The sequence below is a fragment of the Cyprinodon variegatus genome, unplaced genomic scaffold, assembly GCF_000732505.1.
Source record: "Cyprinodon variegatus isolate N-32 unplaced genomic scaffold, C_variegatus-1.0 Scaffold205, whole genome shotgun sequence".
NCBI classification, from domain to species: domain Eukaryota; kingdom Metazoa; phylum Chordata; class Actinopteri; order Cyprinodontiformes; family Cyprinodontidae; genus Cyprinodon; species Cyprinodon variegatus.
The window spans coordinates 505,777-523,999 of record NW_015150658.1 but is presented as its reverse complement, the minus strand read 5'-3'; the positions used below and the strand labels follow the sequence as shown (position 1 = coordinate 523,999).

General features: G+C 37.8%; 2 protein-coding genes across 2 annotated transcripts in view; one reads left to right on the top strand and one right to left on the bottom strand.

Moving 5' to 3' along the window:
• The window catches only part of LOC107088068 (heme-binding protein 1-like), a 12,459-nt gene extending 6,425 nt beyond the window's left edge, over positions 1–6,034 (bottom strand). The window contains exon 1 of the mRNA XM_015380000.1: positions 5,800–6,034. Coding sequence (XP_015235486.1) covers positions 5,800–6,034 — 235 coding nt within the window. The remainder of the gene's footprint in view (positions 1–5,799) is intronic.
• Positions 1–18,223, top strand: part of fancm (Fanconi anemia complementation group M) — a 51,909-nt gene that overhangs the window by 14,790 nt on the left and 18,896 nt on the right. The window contains exons 5-13 of the mRNA XM_015379997.1: positions 11,472–11,603; positions 11,978–12,110; positions 12,271–12,360; positions 13,810–13,914; positions 14,243–14,409; positions 16,491–16,697; positions 16,785–17,025; positions 17,125–17,273; positions 17,409–17,573. Coding sequence (XP_015235483.1) covers positions 11,472–11,603; positions 11,978–12,110; positions 12,271–12,360; positions 13,810–13,914; positions 14,243–14,409; positions 16,491–16,697; positions 16,785–17,025; positions 17,125–17,273; positions 17,409–17,573 — 1,389 coding nt within the window. The remainder of the gene's footprint in view (positions 1–11,471; positions 11,604–11,977; positions 12,111–12,270; positions 12,361–13,809; positions 13,915–14,242; positions 14,410–16,490; positions 16,698–16,784; positions 17,026–17,124; positions 17,274–17,408; positions 17,574–18,223) is intronic.

The following is an 18,223-nucleotide window of genomic DNA, read 5'->3' as shown; positions in this document are numbered from 1 at the left end:
CTGCAACATCTATCTATCCATCTATCTATCAAGATGTATACTCTGTGTGTGACATAAAATATGGATCTCCATCCCTGCCACAAAGGCCATCAAATAATGTTTAAAATAAAAAATACAGTAGGTTGAAAAGGCAGAGCATCCATCCATCCATCCATCCATCCATCGCCTTTAGCGAGCATGCGCGTTTCCTGTCGCTTGCGCGGTGAATCGTGCCGCCTGCGCTGTGTGGAGATGCAGAGGAAACCATATGTGATGGGGAAACGCAGCTCGACGTAACACCGGTATTTCCATCTGGGAAACGCTGTTTTGCTGCTGGATCCTCCTCACTCTCCATCTCTCTGTGTGTGCTGTACGTTAACACCCGCTAGCAGAAACACCCACCTACCCTGTTATAGTTACAGTCAAAGTAATTAGTTAGAATACTCGTTACTAAAACAAGGTAACGGCGTCCCATCACTGTTAAAGACATTTCAATTAGTGGAAAAAAATGCAGGGGGAATATATATATATATATATATATATATATATATATATATATATATATATATATATATATATATATATATAAATAAAAGTCTATACTTCTAAGCTTGGTATTGTTTCATCAGAAAATCAGTTACATCTTTAAAGGCTGCAATGCACCTGTCCAGGGTGTAGCACGCCTTATTTACTGCTGGAGATGGGCAGCAGTCCCTAATGACCCTGACAGAAACGTGGTAGATGATGGATGGATGTTAAGAGGGTTTACTTTGCATTAGCAAACATTGAATGAATAGATTTTTGATTAAGAACTTTATAAAGCGACCAGTTCTACCTGCAAAAAAATAAACATTGTTTGTATCTTAGTGCTTTGGGTACAGTTTGGGTACAGTAAACTACCCCTTTGAAACCGTGTCGAGAACCATAACCGAGATAACTGCTGAGAGTAAATGGAACGCAGCTGAACTAGACGGTGCCAGACACAACCAAACCGTGCTACATCTAGTACTACTTCAACAGTAGGACTCGGCATGATTCAGTTATGCTTGGTTCTCTGATAACAGAGATCGCATGAGCAGACCTCGTCATCTCTTATTTACAGTCAGCTGACTTATTTCGCCGGAAAACCCGCTACCATCACCTGTTTAAGCAGGGCAGTGATATTGTAGTAAGTGGGCACACTAGGGTAGCAACTAACGATTATTTTGCAAATCGATTAATCTGTTGAATATGTTTTTGATAAATCGAATAATAATCAAATAGCCAAAATTCTTCCAAGAAGACTAAATTAAACCAAGTGAAACTCAAAATGTGAAATTAAAGGAAAGGTCGAAGATTTCTAACGTTTTTGAATAAATCGAAAGTATGTTGCAAGTAAACAATTCTTTGGCCTCGTGAGTCACATCTTTGGAAAACAAACTTTGGCTGCAGTTACAGCCAATCTCTTATGGTTTATTCCAAACCCTGTCAGATTGGATAAGGAGTCTGTTATTATTCCATGTAGGTCTCAACATAGAATTTAATATAAAATTTTAGTCTAGACTTTGACTGGACCATTAAGTGGCAAATAGTTTTTGTTTTGAGCACATCCGGGAAAGAGATAAGTGTGAATACAGCATCAGAACTCACGCTCACAGAGATTTACTCGCTCCATTTAGAAATCCTGTGGTGCTTGGGTTAAACTCTTTCAAGTGTGAAAACTCATCGTGACAAAAAGAGTTTCTGATTGGATGGTGACTCCATCCAATTAGAGTGGGTCTTGGCCTGTGTCCTTGGCTCCTTTTTGGTATGGAGGTTACAACCTCAGTACCACCACAGACCGGAAAGATTAATCCCTGCAGAGTTAGAAAATCCTTGCAAGTGGTTTTGTTCCAAGTAAATGCTGAGGGTCTGTGGGCAAAGGAAAAAATGATATTTGGGACACTGCCTCTGGAGCCCCGCTGGGCCCACTCACTGCTTTTGCAGACAAGTTTAAAGAGGGTAACATGTAGGCTGTGGTTTGAGGTGCATTTTCAGGTTAGCCATGAAGATGCTCACAGAACAATGCAGTGGAACAGCTTTTAACCTGTGAATTCAGTTAGATCATTAATGTTCAACTTGAAAACAGGTTTTACGAGATGTATATAATTACAACTGTTGTTCCTGAGGAAACCTTGTCCTAAGGTAAACCTTTACATTTTACGGCACACGTCGAGCCAGACGCTGTCAGTTATTTTTGCAAAAGATAATTATGTTTGGGCCTGCAGCTTTCGATTATTTTAGTACTGGATTAATATATCCCTTCTGTTTTGATGAGTTTAATAAGAGACATTTAAAGTAAAAAAAGTTTTGAACTAAAAAATAAAATGCCTACTTTAAATTAAATTAAGGAAAAAATAAACTTGATGTTCCCAACACTGTAATTTTCTTAATAGGTCAAGACTGATTTACTGACGAGTTTAGAGCCTTGAAATGGATAAATGTTATATTTGATAATTTCACAATAAACACACAGAGATTCCAGAGGAAGGTGCTGCATTTCCTGAATATCAACCCTGAAAAATTTGCAAAAATTTTCATTCTGTCAGGGAAACCTAGATGCATCAACTTCCTGCTTTATAACGAATGGGGAAAGGAGGAAGTGATAGATGCCGTAAAGCAGTCTGCATGTTTGTAGTTGTGTGGCTGGCTTGGTTCACAGGCTCTAAGCCATACAGACATCCTCAGGCCATGACAGAGGTGTCATTCAACTGATTAAGTTGACATATAATCACAATGAAAATATTTTATGAAGGTTTAAAACTTAGTGTTGGTTTAAGAAAGAAAATACCCAATCTGGACTTCTCATTCATTTTCAACTTGTATTTACTTAAAAAGCCAGTGTGTCATCCTAAGGCTGTGGTAAACAAAACATCTTCCATGTCCCCGGCAACTACCGTCCCCAACGATGATTTTGCTAACCGATTAGTTGATTATTTGTTCAGTTCAGATTAATAATCGGATAGCAAAAACATCCTTAAAGAAGATTTTTTTTTACGGCATTAAAGCGGGTGAAAATAAAACTCACTTCAGGAGTTCTCTGAAGAGCATATTAACGGACCAATAAAAAAAATGAATACAAGATATGTGTTTTTTTTAAACGCAGTTTTGGTATAAATACTGCTCTAATTGGGTCGCTCTGTCAGCTAAAGGCATGTTTTACAGTCTCTATACTCCAGTTAACGATTAATCCATTACTAAATTAGTTGATGATCATTTCAACAATCGATTAATCACAATTAATCTGATTGTTTTAGCCCTAGTCCATTGGCAGACACCAAGGAGGAGATTCGGTAGCTGTCAGACCATTACTATTTACTGACAAGTGCATAGTCTAATCATTCATTAGGCAAAGGGATATTTGATCAAGTTAAATCATTAAATAGACAGGGAAAAAAAAAATTATATATATATATATATATATATATATATATATCTATATCTCCTTTTGCAAAATGTTTGTACAATAATAAAACTTAAAAATCTGTGTGGGTCGCAATCTGCACATAATGCCTGTTAGAAACAAAACATTACAGGAAAATCACTCCGGTGGTGTAGTTCAACAATGTGTTAACTCCGCTTGTAGGACACTTTGAGAAAAATAAAGGATAAAAAAAACATTAGAGCATCACTTTCTCATTTCATCTATTGTATATTTTCTCCATTATGAAATCTTAGAAATGTAATCAGCATAGAAAAAAAAACGAAAGCATTGCAAAACAATTTTCCACTTTTACACAACATATTTCATCAGTTACCGTCTTTCCCAAACCTCTCAGGTCCTGATGCATGAAATAATCTGAGGGGAGGCGCATGATTTTAATTCTGCAGGGTATAGTCTGTTATTTAGGGGTATAATGACAACAGAAATGCAAAAAAACAGCCTTCATTTATTTATAAGGAGTTGTCTTGGATCTCTTGTATCAAATTTAGCAAAAGTATATTTAATCATAATTTTTTTTATTATTATTCCTGACTATCACTTTGTAGATATACGAGCCATGGTGCTACCTGAGAGCATCTGGGGAGACCGCTGATATATAAAGTCAATTTAATGAGATCTTAATTAGTTTTAGATTAAATAATTTAGTTTTAGCCCTTAAATGAGCTTTCTTTCCCCTTACTGAGTCAATTTGTTTCAAGCTTAGCATCAATACGCACGTTCCTATCGGCAAGTCTGCGGCTGGTGTTTGTGCTCAATAACTTCATTAGTGATACTACTGGTTGCACAAGCCCGCCCCCCCACCAAAAAAAAACCAAAAAAACAAGCTTTTAGCTGCTAGAGCTGAGGTTTCCTCTTTCTTCATTTTTGAGTCACAGCCAGAGCTTCATTTTGAGGTTTAGTTGTCTGCAAATGTGGTTTATTTAATTCTTAAAAATCAACAAAACTCTCTTTAAATAAATTTTTTTCCAAGTACTTCAGTGTTCAATAGTTAGGTACGCGGGTATGAAGGGATTTATTTATTTATAGACACTGAACAGAGATAGTTTTGGTGTTAAATGAGGTATTTGTCTGTTTGTAACACAAAATGTTTTTTTAATACGTGTAAATTAGGACCTGTTGCAGGGATCAGAGATACATGCAGGTTTTAAAAAGTCCTCATTTCAAATCACCTAAAATGAACCGCTTATACTCGTCCTACAATCCTGCTAAATGAATGGCCAGTGCTGGAGTTGTCTCAGTTGCCTTGCTTCAGCTGCTTGGAGCAAAGAGTTTGCAGCCCTCCTCAACAAACACTTGTTGCTGCACAATGCTGGCTGCAACAACAACCCCTCCAACCCAGAAAAAAGAAATGCTGCACAACAAGAATATAGTGTATAATATACTGTATAACAACCAAAGTAACTTACTTAAAATATTCTGCATGTTTAGGCAAAGACTAATAGTACTTTTAACTAGTTTTTATCCTGCATTTGCAGCAAGAATATATATAGTTGTTTTTTTTGTTTTTTTTTTTTGTATTTTACATGTTGCTATTCTGATCTGCCAGTTATCTACACACATTTGTATAACGTCTTTATTTGAACATTTTAAATGGTATTTTTAATCCAGGTTATCGCTGGTAGAGATTTTCAGTCATCCAGGTCAAAGTCATTCCAAAAAAAAAAGTTAAACAATCCACTGGGCTTTGTTTCCCAAGTTTGAAGACATTCCGCTTCCCATCCAGGAAGCTTTTTCAATTCAAAATGTCAGAATTAGCTGTTCAATTTGCCTGTTTTCTAAGCCAAAAACAAGGCTTTGTTTGCTCCACTATATAAAGCCTGGAACTCAATGCTAATTCTGACATTTTAATTGAAAAAAAAAACTTCCTGAATGGGAAGCAAAAGGTCTTTAAACTTAGAAACAAAGGCCAGTAGATTGTTTTGTTTTTTAATTTTTTTTTAAAGGAAATCCAGGTTATCATACTTTGAGATCCTATGCTTAGTCTGTTGCAATGCTTTTATCATAAACAGTAATTTTGTATCATATTCATTTTGTCTGATGAGTGAGATGGAGATCAATACCCCATACTTCACAACAACGCTTTAGAAAAAGGTTTATATATAAAAATAAAAACTTTAGCCTCCGATTGTTCAGATAATACCTGTTTGAAACACATTGCGCCTGAAGGGCTGGGAATGTCCTATCTGGAACTGGTTGGTCAGGAATCTAGGTCAGTCTGTTCAGAAGACCTGAGCAATTGGATTTTCCTAAAGTTGATCCAGGCCTGCTTTTTCCTGCTTGAGCTTATCTGATATCTAAACCCCTAACAGAAAATATATATTTTTTAATTAACTTGTTCCTTTTTTCCGGGTTTTTACCTGGAGAAACTTCCACTTGGTGTCCTCTCGCCACTTCCTGCCAGTAATGCAGCAGTCGGTCGGAATTGTCTTCTGCCTCCATAGTTTCTCCCTCCTCTTCCAGGCTGCCGTTGCCGGAGTCTGACAGCTGGTCCTCGGAGAAGGACTCCAGGTCCTCCAGGGTGATCATCCCGGGTCGGTCGGTGGCGTCGCTGCCGCCGCCTCCTCCGCTCATCTGGCAGCCTCCTCGGTCCATTTTAGGACGATTAGCCCGAACACTAAAGGAAGCAGACCTTGAAGGGTTGAAACAATCTGAATCTACGTCGCTGATCTTTATCGAAGTTACCGTCGTTGTTTTTTTTTTTCCTGGTAGCAATGAGTCGAGATTAGAACAACCGGTACTTTCTGGTCAGCAAACCAGGTGTCCCTGAACGGCATCTGATGCGCTTAACCATGTTTTTATTTCCTCACACCTGAATCCAACGTCAGTGAAACATCTTAACTAGCCTGGAACACTTTAAAAATGGCTAAAAACAAACCGAGCAGGGCCGCCGTCACCCTCTCCCGTGCAGAGCAGCGTGACGCTCCGCAGCCTAGGTGGCTGTGATGTTTATGAGGGCGTGCCGCGGTGACACGTGATGCTGCGGGCTCTCATAGGCTCCGCCCTCTCGAGCTGCCCGAGATAAATACCCCTGAACTCACTCACTCAAGCTCCTCAAATGGGGAAAAAATAAGAAATTTAAAGATTTCTAGTCTAAATGCGTCCTACTTTATCCTTAAAATACAAAATTTAAGATCTAATACAGCTATGAAAAGAGACTATTTAATTTACCAGCAATTATAATTTTAGGTATTAATATCTCTATTTATCTTTTACTTATATGCGTGGTTGTCTGATATAATTTTCTCCACCGTAAAAGCAAACAAGAATTAAGGAAATTAATTTTTATTGAAGTGATTGGATATTTAACATAATTAAGAATTTGTGTACTGATGTTATAGCCATCCATAAAAATGAAACATTAAAAAACAGAGGACCAGACAAATCTGAAGATGAGCACTAGGGGACAGCCTAGACAGGATTTTCCTCTGATCTGTGTCACTGCCACAGCCAACCACCATGCTGTACCCTTCAGCTCGCACGTAGTGAGGACATTATATAATCCACTATGTTCTGGGGGTAGGGGTGGGTGGGGGAGTGTCTCTGTGAGTCCACACATACACTGATATGCACATGGACAAACCTCCACAAGGCGAGGAGATGGAACCATAGACCTTCTGCAGGATCCCATGTGCAACAACTGAAGTAGACAGAGACCAGTGCAAGAATTTTTCTACTTGAGTAAAAAAAAAAAAAATAAAACACGGCCCTTCTCCATGGAATAGGCATTTGAATAAAAAGTTTAAATAATCTTGATTGCATTTAACTGAGTAGTATGTTTTTGTGTATGTGCTATTTGTTTAGCCTGATTGCAGAGTCTGTGTCTGATTGGCTTAGACGTTTTCCTAATCTATAGATGTAGACCAATTGGTTACCTTGGATTAGTAAAAAGATGACGGCAGCATGTAGCTGAAGTGCATCCATTTTTCCCCAAACTAAATCTTAGCCCTACCACATAAAACTGGTCATCCATTTTTCTTTTGAACTTATACCTAAATTGTACAATAGCTAAAACAAAAACATTTTTGGTAGTGGAAGTTTATCTGAATTAAATCATAATGGGATCAATGTAATATTCTCTTCTATCAGTTTGAACAAACCCAGATTGCTTGTCTCTTCCTGATACTAAACCTTTATAATCAGGCTTTATAGATCAGAGACACGACTTTGAGACCATCCTGATGTTGATAAGCATGAGAGAGAGTTCAACTTATTGTAGGCTGTGTTAGATTTAGCCCAAACTATTTTACTCCTCCCTTACCTTCATGCTTCTTAGCCAGTCAGCTGAGGCTCCAGTTCACTAAGAGAGGTTGCCCTCATAAAGTTGATTGGGGTCTGTTGGAACTAAATAGCTGTTAATGGTGTGCTTAAGTGCTTTTTGCTTTCATGCACTTGATCCTATCAATAAATGAATAGCTCATATAACTACTCGTATTACCATTTCAATGCTACTGAAAAAAAAGAAAATCTATTAACGTTTTTTTCATCATGAAAAATGGAGGGAACAGAAGCAAACTCTCTTACTTTCAAAATATTATGTGTTTATTACAATGCTGCAAAAAATACCAAAGGTTAAAGACAGTAAGCATGTGAGAAAAATACAATGGAAAGTTGCTGGAACTGTAGCTAAAGTATGGAATAAATATTTTTTCCCTCAACTTTCCTTCTACAGTTTCTCTTGTTGCACACCACGTTCCAACCAGGCAAAAATGTCGACCTCTCTAATCTGGTTCAGATTAATCTCATAAGCTGGACTTGACCGTTGTGCACGCATTTCCCCACTGAGCTCCACCTGTCTGTCAGCCGACTGTGGACAGCAGAAGGAGCCAGCGTGTGGCAGTTTTCTGCAGTGTGCGCGGAAAAGAGTCATTGTTTGCAATTAAGTGGTTAGTTTATTACTGCCTGGAAATCTTATTTATTTAAAATGCATCTCATATATTATTTCAACAGTGAAACATAATAAAATAATAGAATAAATGCCTGTGATTGTTAAGTAAAAGGAAACTTTAGATGTAGCAAAAGAAGAAGAAAAGTCTACAGAAACTGTTAAGTTTGTTTGAATCTAAAACTTGCCAAATGAGTTTATATTTTGCTTTAAATCATTTTTGAATGTATGCATTAAAGTGTGATTGAAAAAGAAGAGCAACAAAAACCTAAATTGTGATTATTTTTAACCAGTATTGCGATTGCGATTTTATTTAGATTTTTCTTTGCACTAACTCCAAATTTATAGATGTTTTAATCCAGGCTTTCAGTTTTTGAAACTTTTCTTTAACCATTGTGTGAAAAAGTGTTTACTTCTACTTGCATGCATGGATCTGCTGTTAGCTGCAGCACTCTCTAACTTTCTGTGTGGCAACAACCCACTTTAAGGCTTTAATCACCACACAAAGTACTGGAGGGAAAAATTTAGTGTCTTATTCTTGTTTATTATAGTAGGATTAAAATGAGCGCTTCTGTGATTTGAAAATTAAATTTGCGATTATATTGCAAATGCAATTAAATGCCCAGCCCTACTCACTGGTGTGTTGTGGTGTTTTTCGAAGAGGCTGAAGAGCTGGTCGTTTAGGACATCGCCTTGGTCTAGACGATACAGAGTGACTTTTAAATTCACAACAGCATAACATTTCTAGATCTATGTGCTTTTTATTTGCAAAAATACAGTATCAACTTCCCACAGAGGAAGCCGTGTCTGTCCGCTTATTAAAAAAACTATCTTTGTTTTGCATTCTAGAAACAAGAATAACTCATTTGGAAAATATGTTTGGTATTTCCAAGGGCTGTCTAATAATAGATGAAAGAAGAAGACATCTTTAAATTAGGAAAATAGAGGTTTTTATTGTTAGGATAATCATGAGTTCCTTTAAAGGGACATTCAATTGAATTATTAAGGGAGGTATTTTAATGCATCAAATAGGGAAAAACTTGAATGATATTAATAAAATAAATTGACGTTAGACTGCAGAACAAGAGCAGAGGTTTGAATTTTCTCTTTCAGTTGTGTTGGTTCTTCTCATGTCCCTTTCCCTCCTTAACCAGCCTGGTTTTTGGTGGGGGTGGTGATTGCCAGGGGTCAAGAAACCTCTCTAAAAACTTGGGTTTCCAGTCTAGCAACATAAACTTACCTAATCTGCAACAGCAGTTTTAGAAGGTTTTGGTTATAGCTTAACTAGATTAAATGTTTTAAAAAAGAGAATTTGATTAAACTTTTAGTTGAGATTATTTTAGATGAAGCAGAAGTGAATGTTGGATTGTTTTATGGCCTTGAAATAATTTGCAGGCATTAAAAAAAGATAGAGTTGTGAGTGCAGGTATCTCCAGTATTTTTCAAAAATTCCTCTGAAATGTTTCACATTTTTCTGCACTAAAGCGGCAGACTTCAAAGAATTTGAGGGATTTTTTGTTTTAAAGCAACAAAAGGTTTTTTTCATATTCATAAAGCTTTTCACTTTTTGCCAAATAAAATAAGGGATTTATTTACTTCTCCTTTTTCATTCGGTGTCTCTAATAAAACATAGTACAACCAATTTCTTACAAAAGTTATAAAATAGTAATTAGTCCACCTGTCAATAATATTTTAAGCCATCCAGATTGGGAAGATGCATGAAGCTGTGCAGTCCAGGCAGAAAACATGTTAGAACCTGTTTATATTAGACTTTTATTTAGGGAAATCAGACTAACTATGGGTTTCAGATCTTTAGTTGTTATAAAATAGAATGAATACCATGTATCATGTTCATTTTCCTTATCAATGGGCCTCTATTTTAGCAGTAAAATGAAAAATTTGAAAGTCTTTAAACCACTCTAGTATCTCACCTGAAATCAAGACCTGCTCAGAAAAAGAATTAAAGCTCTGTTTTTGTGTTAATCATCAAAATACCTTTAAAAAGTAAATTAATAAAAAAAAAAGCCAACTATGATATTCAATATGCTGGGTATGCATTTTTAAATCAAGTTTAATACTTATACTTAATAAAGTCACATAAGAATATTATGTATTTTATGTTGCAAGATCACAAAACTGAAAACTTAAAGTTGCAACAATAACAGATGAGTTAAATTTGGAATAAATAAAGTCAAATAGCGCTTTGCTTCTGTCCTATCTGGTGTTAAACTCTATACTTTAAGCTGGGTTCTTTGGATCTGGGCAGAAACCCTATCGAGTGTCATTATGAAGCACAGCCCTAAGCAGATGGTCGGACCTCCCTTTGTTTGCTTGTTTTAAAACATTGGACAGACTGTTGGTGTTTTATGAAAACTCAGCGGGTTTTATACTTATCATTCAATCTATGGCTCATATTATTCAATCCTCTCCTTTTGTCTCCATAAGCTGCTCACATTTCACCTCAGAACGGTGAAAGTTCAGGTAAGTAGGGCGGATGTAAGACTGTTTACACTTTGAGAGAAAATGTTTTATAAGAGGAGTGATTTTCTTTGCAGCTGTGAATTTAAAGTATGTCAGGGTTAATGAATGCTAAAATACATTTAGTTCTCTTTTGGGAATAATAGAACTCGGCTGGATGTTTCCTGCTCCTTTGCTTCCTTTATAAATCACAATTTTTAAAGGCCCACAAAGCAAATAAAATTGCTTTTCAGATGTTATAAAACTAGATTTTCTTTTACAAACAGGGTGAAATCAGTGACTAACCTACTTCTTTCAGTGCAGTCTTATTTTCTGTTCAATTTGTAGAGAAGAAATTTCACCTAGATGGAATTGAGGTAATAATGACCCAGTGTGTCATTATCTGCAGTTTCGAGGATGAAAAGCTTCTTTGAAAATTGAATGGATGCTTCTTTCTGTTTTCGCATTTGGTGAAATCAAGGACAAGTGAACGGGACACAGAGTTCCACATCTGTTTGTATTATTTAGACCGAGGCCTTTCAGTCAGTCTGCTTTGCAGCAGTAGTGGTAACTTTTCTGTCAAATGTGGTCTCAGAGGGCATGCTGTGCTGCTCAATAAGGCTGATGTGTTTCCTCTTTAAACAGAAAACATCATTTTATAACAATTGCCTTTTTTATGCATCCTGCTAGGTTCTAGAAAAGTTCACATCCCGTCTGGTTCAGAATCGAGTGATGGCCCACAAAGACCTGCGGCTTCTCAGCAAATACCAGCTCATTCTTGCCAGGGATCAGTTCCGGAAGAACCCAGCGCCGCACATCAAGGCATGAGCTCTCATCAGTCTTTAGTTCTGTTTACCTCCATTATTAGTATTCTACTTGTTTTTGTTTTTTTTTCATCTATAAATCTAGAATTGATTTCTCTAACTTAGAAAACATCATGGGACATCAGGACATCATTAAATATGTGTAAAAAACATAAAATATCTGAGCATTAAATGATTTTTCTTTTCAGAAATTTATTTTTTCCTTTTTTTCATATAATATTACATTTGCAGCATAGATTACTGCTGAATTATAAGAATTTTTCCCCCCAAACATTTGCATATATTAAGATATATCCTAACATATTGCAGTCATTCAATTACCGTACTATGGGGAAACTTCCTCATTGATTCAATGCATCATGCTCTTTTCAGGGATCTCATCAGGGAATACTGGAGGGCGACTTTGCCCTTTGCATCAGTCTGTACCACGGTTATGAGCTGCTGATGCAGATGGGTCTCCGATCACTTTTCTTTTACATCCAGGGAATCATGGATGGATCCAGAGGTCGGTTATCTTTTCTCTATACTTTGTTTTTTTCTTTCAATGTCATTTAAAGACCAGATTCTGTTCTAGTAAAGACTTCCAGGCATTTTTCTCCTACATGTCAGCCTGATTTCTGCCAACATGTGTATGAGTAAAGCTTGTGCTTTCCTTTTTTGCTCAGAGATGTCCAGAGCAAGGAATGAATTACAGAGGACACCCACATTCATGGACCTGTACCATGAGATGGAGACCATGTTCCTGAAGCCACCAGGTTGTATCACATAGATCATTCATAGATGATTCAAGGTTTTCACACCCCTTAAACCTGCTCACATGGGGTCACATAAAAAAAAACAACTGTGCTTTCAGTTCGTTTTGGGGTTTGTCTCATCCATCTTTTCACATCTGGAGACAGCAATTTTTGGTTTATTTCTAAATGAGCTCAGGCTCAGAGTGCAAGGAAAGCTTCCAAACTTATTTTCACTGTCTTCAGATTTAAAATAGAAGTCCGGGTTTTCACTATGCCATTTCAGCACATGAGTATTTTGTGCTAAACAATCCCTTTTAGCTCTAGCTGTTATTTTCCTGCTGAAAAGTGAACCTCCACCCCCCATCTAACACGCCCGCTGCCTCTAACCGTGTTTCCAACTCCCTGCTGAAGAAAGACAGTCCCTCAGCATAGTGCTGCCACCTCCATGTAATACACAGTGGAAATATGTTTGTTTCCTCCTCGTTAGCCAAATTTACTCTTAGGTTTAGCTTCTTCTGCTTGTTTGCTGTGTCCCATACGTGTCTTGGGGACTTATTCACTATTCCACTATAAAGGACAGAATTGTCCTGTCTGCAAATTCTCCCACCTGAGCTGTGTCTCTCCAGCACTCATTTGTTTCTATAATGGATCTTTTTGCTGCTTCTTTTTAATGCTCTGCTTGTCCTGCCATGTCTCAGTAGATGTGCCGCTGTGCTTTGCTCTCCATGATTAGACGACAGAGTGAACAAAGCTCTGTGAGCCATCCAAACCTTAAGGTTATTGTTTTTATACCATGACCCTGCTTTAAACCTCTCCACAATAATCTCCCTTATCTGTCTGCTGTGTAAGGAACTTTGAGATGCTGTTTGTTCTCTAACAAACCTTCAGGGTCCTCACTTTCTAGCTGTTTTTTTACTGAGATTAGATCAGAGACAGCTGGATTTGTTTCAGGGGCAGCAAAGTAAAGAGGTTAAAATGCAAATGCATGGCATACCTTTCAGAGTTTTTTTTTTTTTATTCAAACTTATATTCAATGTCTTGATTTTCTTGCCCTTTCACATACACTTTCATTGTTTTATTGTTAAATTACATAATGTTCCCCCTAAAAAGTTATTTCTTCATCCATCCATCATCTGCTGCTTATCTGCCAGGGTTATGGGGGCTGATGTCCATCTCCAGCAGGCATATGGGGTAAAGGCTGGGTGCACAGGTTGCTGGTCAATCACAGGGCAACACAGAGACAAACACAATTCTCTTGCTGCAAAGCAGCAGAGCTGCCGACAGACTTGTGACCAAATTTGTGACCGATTGTTCTGCAGAGGGGATGTGGCTGTGGCTGGATCTTATCAGATGGCTTACTAAAATATTCTGTGTTGACAGCTCTCCTTTCCTCATCTTATATTTTAGAAAAAAAAAAACAGGCTTCTATTTTTGACTAGTTTTTTTTTTCTCTGTTATGTATTTTTCTAGGTCCAGATGAACCATTCATTTACAGTCATCCCAAACTGGAGAAGCTGGAGGAGGTGGTGGTGCAGCACTTCAACGTGTGGGCTGAGAGCTCCGCAGACACAAATGGTGATGTCTTTATATAGCACTGCTAAGCCGTGACTCATAAATGCAATGATTGTTTTTAGCTTTGAGAGGAAACCTGAATGCATCAAGGCAGCCATCTGATGTTAGAATGAAATCCTTTATTCTAATTGAAACATAATCAGGCATTAATGGATTCTTACAAAGTTATGTGAATAATCCTAAAGCTTGTTGTTTATGTCCAGCTTTATTATGATGTTCCAGTGTACCCTAACTTTGATTTCGGGTACATGGAAGGAGCTGCTGATGGTTCCTCAAGAAATAAAAACATTTTCTTTAATTTCTCTACCTCCCTTTCTTGGTTCTGGTGCAGACGGAGTGAGCACACGTGTGATGATCTTTTCTTCATTCCGGGAGAGCGTCCAGGAGATCGCCACCATGCTAAACCAGCATGCTCCGCTGATAAAGGTCATGACGTTTATGGGACAAGCCTCTTCTGGGAAGGGGGTCAAAGGCTTCACTCAAAAGGAACAACTGGAGGTCAAGACATCTAACATTTTTTAAAAGCATCTGTATCTAAGGGATGGTATTATGGACATGTATAAAGCTGGTCAGAGGTTCATTTCCGCTCATTAAGGGCATAACTGTCTTGTTATTGTTAGGCTTTTATTTAACAGATTCTTTTCTAGGGTTGGATTATTTCACAATATGTCTCCTGGATAAAGACGTCTTTGTACACAAGGTTTAATCTGGGGGCTTTTCTCTTATTACAGTAGCAGCTATTTAAATGGCCCTTCCCAGTCAAAGGCCAGCTGAATGGCAGCCCACTTCCCTGCAACTCACCGCCCATGGATTGACCCCCCTCGTGGATATTTTTTTACTCTGACTCCACCCTTTCACTGAATTACAGGGCCTGACCAGAAGATGACGCTTCTCTTTAGATCTTAATGTCCACAAATCATGACAGAAAGAATATTTTATTAAAAATATTGATGTTTAAAAAGGAATTGTAAAGGACCAGCCAAGGGCCCATCAAGGAAAGTGGGGAAATTTTGAATGGCTACTACTGTAACACAAGTTTAACATTAATTGTTAAGGTTCAAATTAATTCATACACTTAGAAGATTGTAGCTAAAAAAGATAAAGCTTGATTAGTTTATTTTATTTATTTTTTTTTCCGCATAATTCTGTTTTGATGTTTGACAACTTTTCTTGGGGAAATAAGCTGTTATTTTAGGATCAATGGTTTCCTTAATGGATTCTGCTTAATGCATTTTGATTAGAGGGTTTAGGTCTGTTTTTGGATTCATTGTTTTGTTGATATGTCCAGTTTTAAGGTTTGACCAAAGTTTTCAAATGGAATTCAGGAACGGTCAAACCAGCAATACAGCAAAAAAAACAAACTACTCTGCTGGAATTATTCACAGTGAAGCCAGTTTATCAACATAGATTTAGGGAAAGAAGCACAGACTCCAAAATCAACACTTTGCAGCCTCCCATTTGAACAAGTTAAGCTTTCTAGAGAGATTTATGGTCAGAGGAGACAAACTAACAGTTTGGCTATAAAGAAAAGAAGTGTGTTTGGAGCAGTGTATGTGAGACTTTTAAAGCAAAGAACAATGCCGTCCAACTGGCATCCATAGTGGTGGTTGCATCATGCTGAGGTTTTTTTTTTTTTTGCTGATAGCCACTGGTTCGTGGAAGGCATGCATTGAAACTGGTTTGGGATGTAATTCACCTGAAAGCAGGGTCAATGCAAATAAAAGAGCACATCTATGATGACATTCTTAAAAAGAAATTATGTCTCAGAGCAAGTGACTGAAATAATAGCTGAATATTGTTGATGGCTGCAGAAAGAATCTATTTTTCTGTAGTTTATCAGATATAGTGAAGTATTATTACAGCTTTGTGTACAGTTAAGCTTCATATTATTCACCACAGGAAGATGTAGATTAGAATTTCTGTGGTTTGATTTCTAAAGTTCAAGTAAAGACGTTTCTCTCTTTTTTTTTGTAAGAGGTTTTTTGAAACACTGTTCCTACAGCGCACAGCTTTATGATTGATCGTAAAAAATTTAGTTTAAGGTAAAATAAATTTCCCAGAAGTACGAATGGTATTGGACCTAACATTTAATTTGCACCCTATTTGAATGAGAGAAACACCACAGTAACTTTGAAGAAAAAATAAGAATTGGATGCAAAAAAACTGCAAAGACTGAAGTTTTTGCTGGAAAATGATAAAACTTTTAAGACGTGCACCTACTAGATGAGTGGATTTAGCCTCTAACTGGAAGTTAGAGGCTAGAGGCACCTAAAATAAAAACTGAAGTTTTTATTTTAGGTGTTTGAATGTATTAGAACGATCTTGATATATAAATAAAAGGATTTTAAACCTTATTTTATTATAAGAATATATCAGAAAACATTTTCAGGACAAAATGACTTGTTTTTTGTTAGGAAAATATTTATTAAGAATCTAATCGATGACTCTGATGGAACAGTAAGGTTTTTGATTTTAATAAACCCGCCTTCTGATGGCTCACAAAACCCAGCTTATTCAGACTATGGTGTTAATGGGAGAAGAGAGAGAAGACATTAAATCACCATTACATTATGTTACAGGTGGTCCACAGGTTCCGACAGGGTGGGTTTAACACCCTGGTCTCAACCTGTGTGGGAGAAGAAGGGCTGGATATAGGGGAGGTGGACCTCATCGTCTGCTTCGATGCACAGAAGAACCCCATCCGCCTCGTTCAGCGAATGGGACGTACTGGACGCAAGCGACGGGGGCGCATTGTCATCATCCTCACAGAGGGAAGGGAGGAGAGGGTACGTGCTTTTCTCTGACTGCCTTCTTTCATTTGCAAGTCATTGCTGCATCAGCTATGGGGAAATATAGGCCTTTGTTTTCCACAGACCTACAATCAAAGTCAGAGCAACAAACGCAGTGTGTACAAGTCCATCACCAGCAACAAAAATGGCTTCCGCATGTATCCCAACAGTCCCCGCATGTTGCCTGAGGGGGTGAACCCTAAACTGCATAAGATGCACATCACCTGTGGTCAGTTTGACCACCGAGAGGGCAGCAGGAGGTCCATAAGAGGCCGGCGGTCCCACTCTGAGGGCCGGGCTTCACTCATTCACCCTCATAACCTGAGTGAGTGACATGACAGCAGAACATTTCACCTAGATATTAGACTTAGACACTCCCTAATAAGATTGTTGTGGGTCTTGGTATGTGTGCATCTCACGGCAGTTCAACAGATTAGCCCAAAATCAGATGGCTTTCTGAGCGGAACAGAATATTCTCTGTGGGCGTCCACCATGAAGCTGACAGAAGATGAGCCTCATCCAACTCTAAAGCCGTCCCACTTTATGTCCATTCCCAACGACTCAACGCCTCAGGTTTCATTAAATTCTTTTCTGTCTGACAAACGTTACGCATAATCTTTTTTTGTCCAGATGTGTGTAATTATGCAAAGTTTGGAAATTGGATGAAAAATGTCTCAGATTTGTTTGTACCGGTTTGTTTTTTGAAAGGAGGATAATTCAAGGGACAAACCACCTTCCAGGGAGCTGTCTCTGTGGGAATGGAGACACTGGCAGCACAGACCCCTTCCTTTCCATGCGGTTGATCATTCCCTCCGCTGCCATCACTTCATCAAGGTGATGGAGCTCATAGATGGCATGAGAGATGAGAAAGAGGTGAGGAAAGCTATAGACAAGGTGATTTTAATCTAAAGAAATGAGAAAAGCCTAAAAATGTCCTCTCACTGCAACATTATAAAAAAAATCCTTCTTTTAGCAGAATTACATTTCCTCAGTGGAAACTCTCCCAATGTTGAGAAATTATGGCGCTGAATAAAATCAATGGTGTTGAGTTTGTCCAAATTATTCAGAATCTGGAGTTTTCTCCTATGATCTTTTAGCACCACTCAGAGATTTTCTACAGGGTCATGGTCAGACAGCCATGACAGAAGGTGCCTTTTTTTATTTGAATCTGAAACTTTAGGGAATCATTTAAGCCTCAAAAACAATCTTTTTCTCCTCTAATAAGAGGTCAGTCAAATAGTAAAAATTGTTTTAATAAACGTTTTTTTCCTAGTGTCTGTAAAAACTGTAGACAGCAGCTTCCAACTTCATTTATTTCTGCAGTCAAGCAGCAGATATAGTTAGTTATGTCATAAGCAGGTTCTTTCTTGTTTAAGCAAACCTGTTCATGTTGGCTTGACATCAAGATAAGGATCAGACTGATATCTCGTCTGTTTTAAATGGGTGCCTATTTTTTAAAATATAACATGAAAGTGCGCATTCAGCGTCTGCTCTGCCAATAATGCAAGCGTAGAAAAACAAAT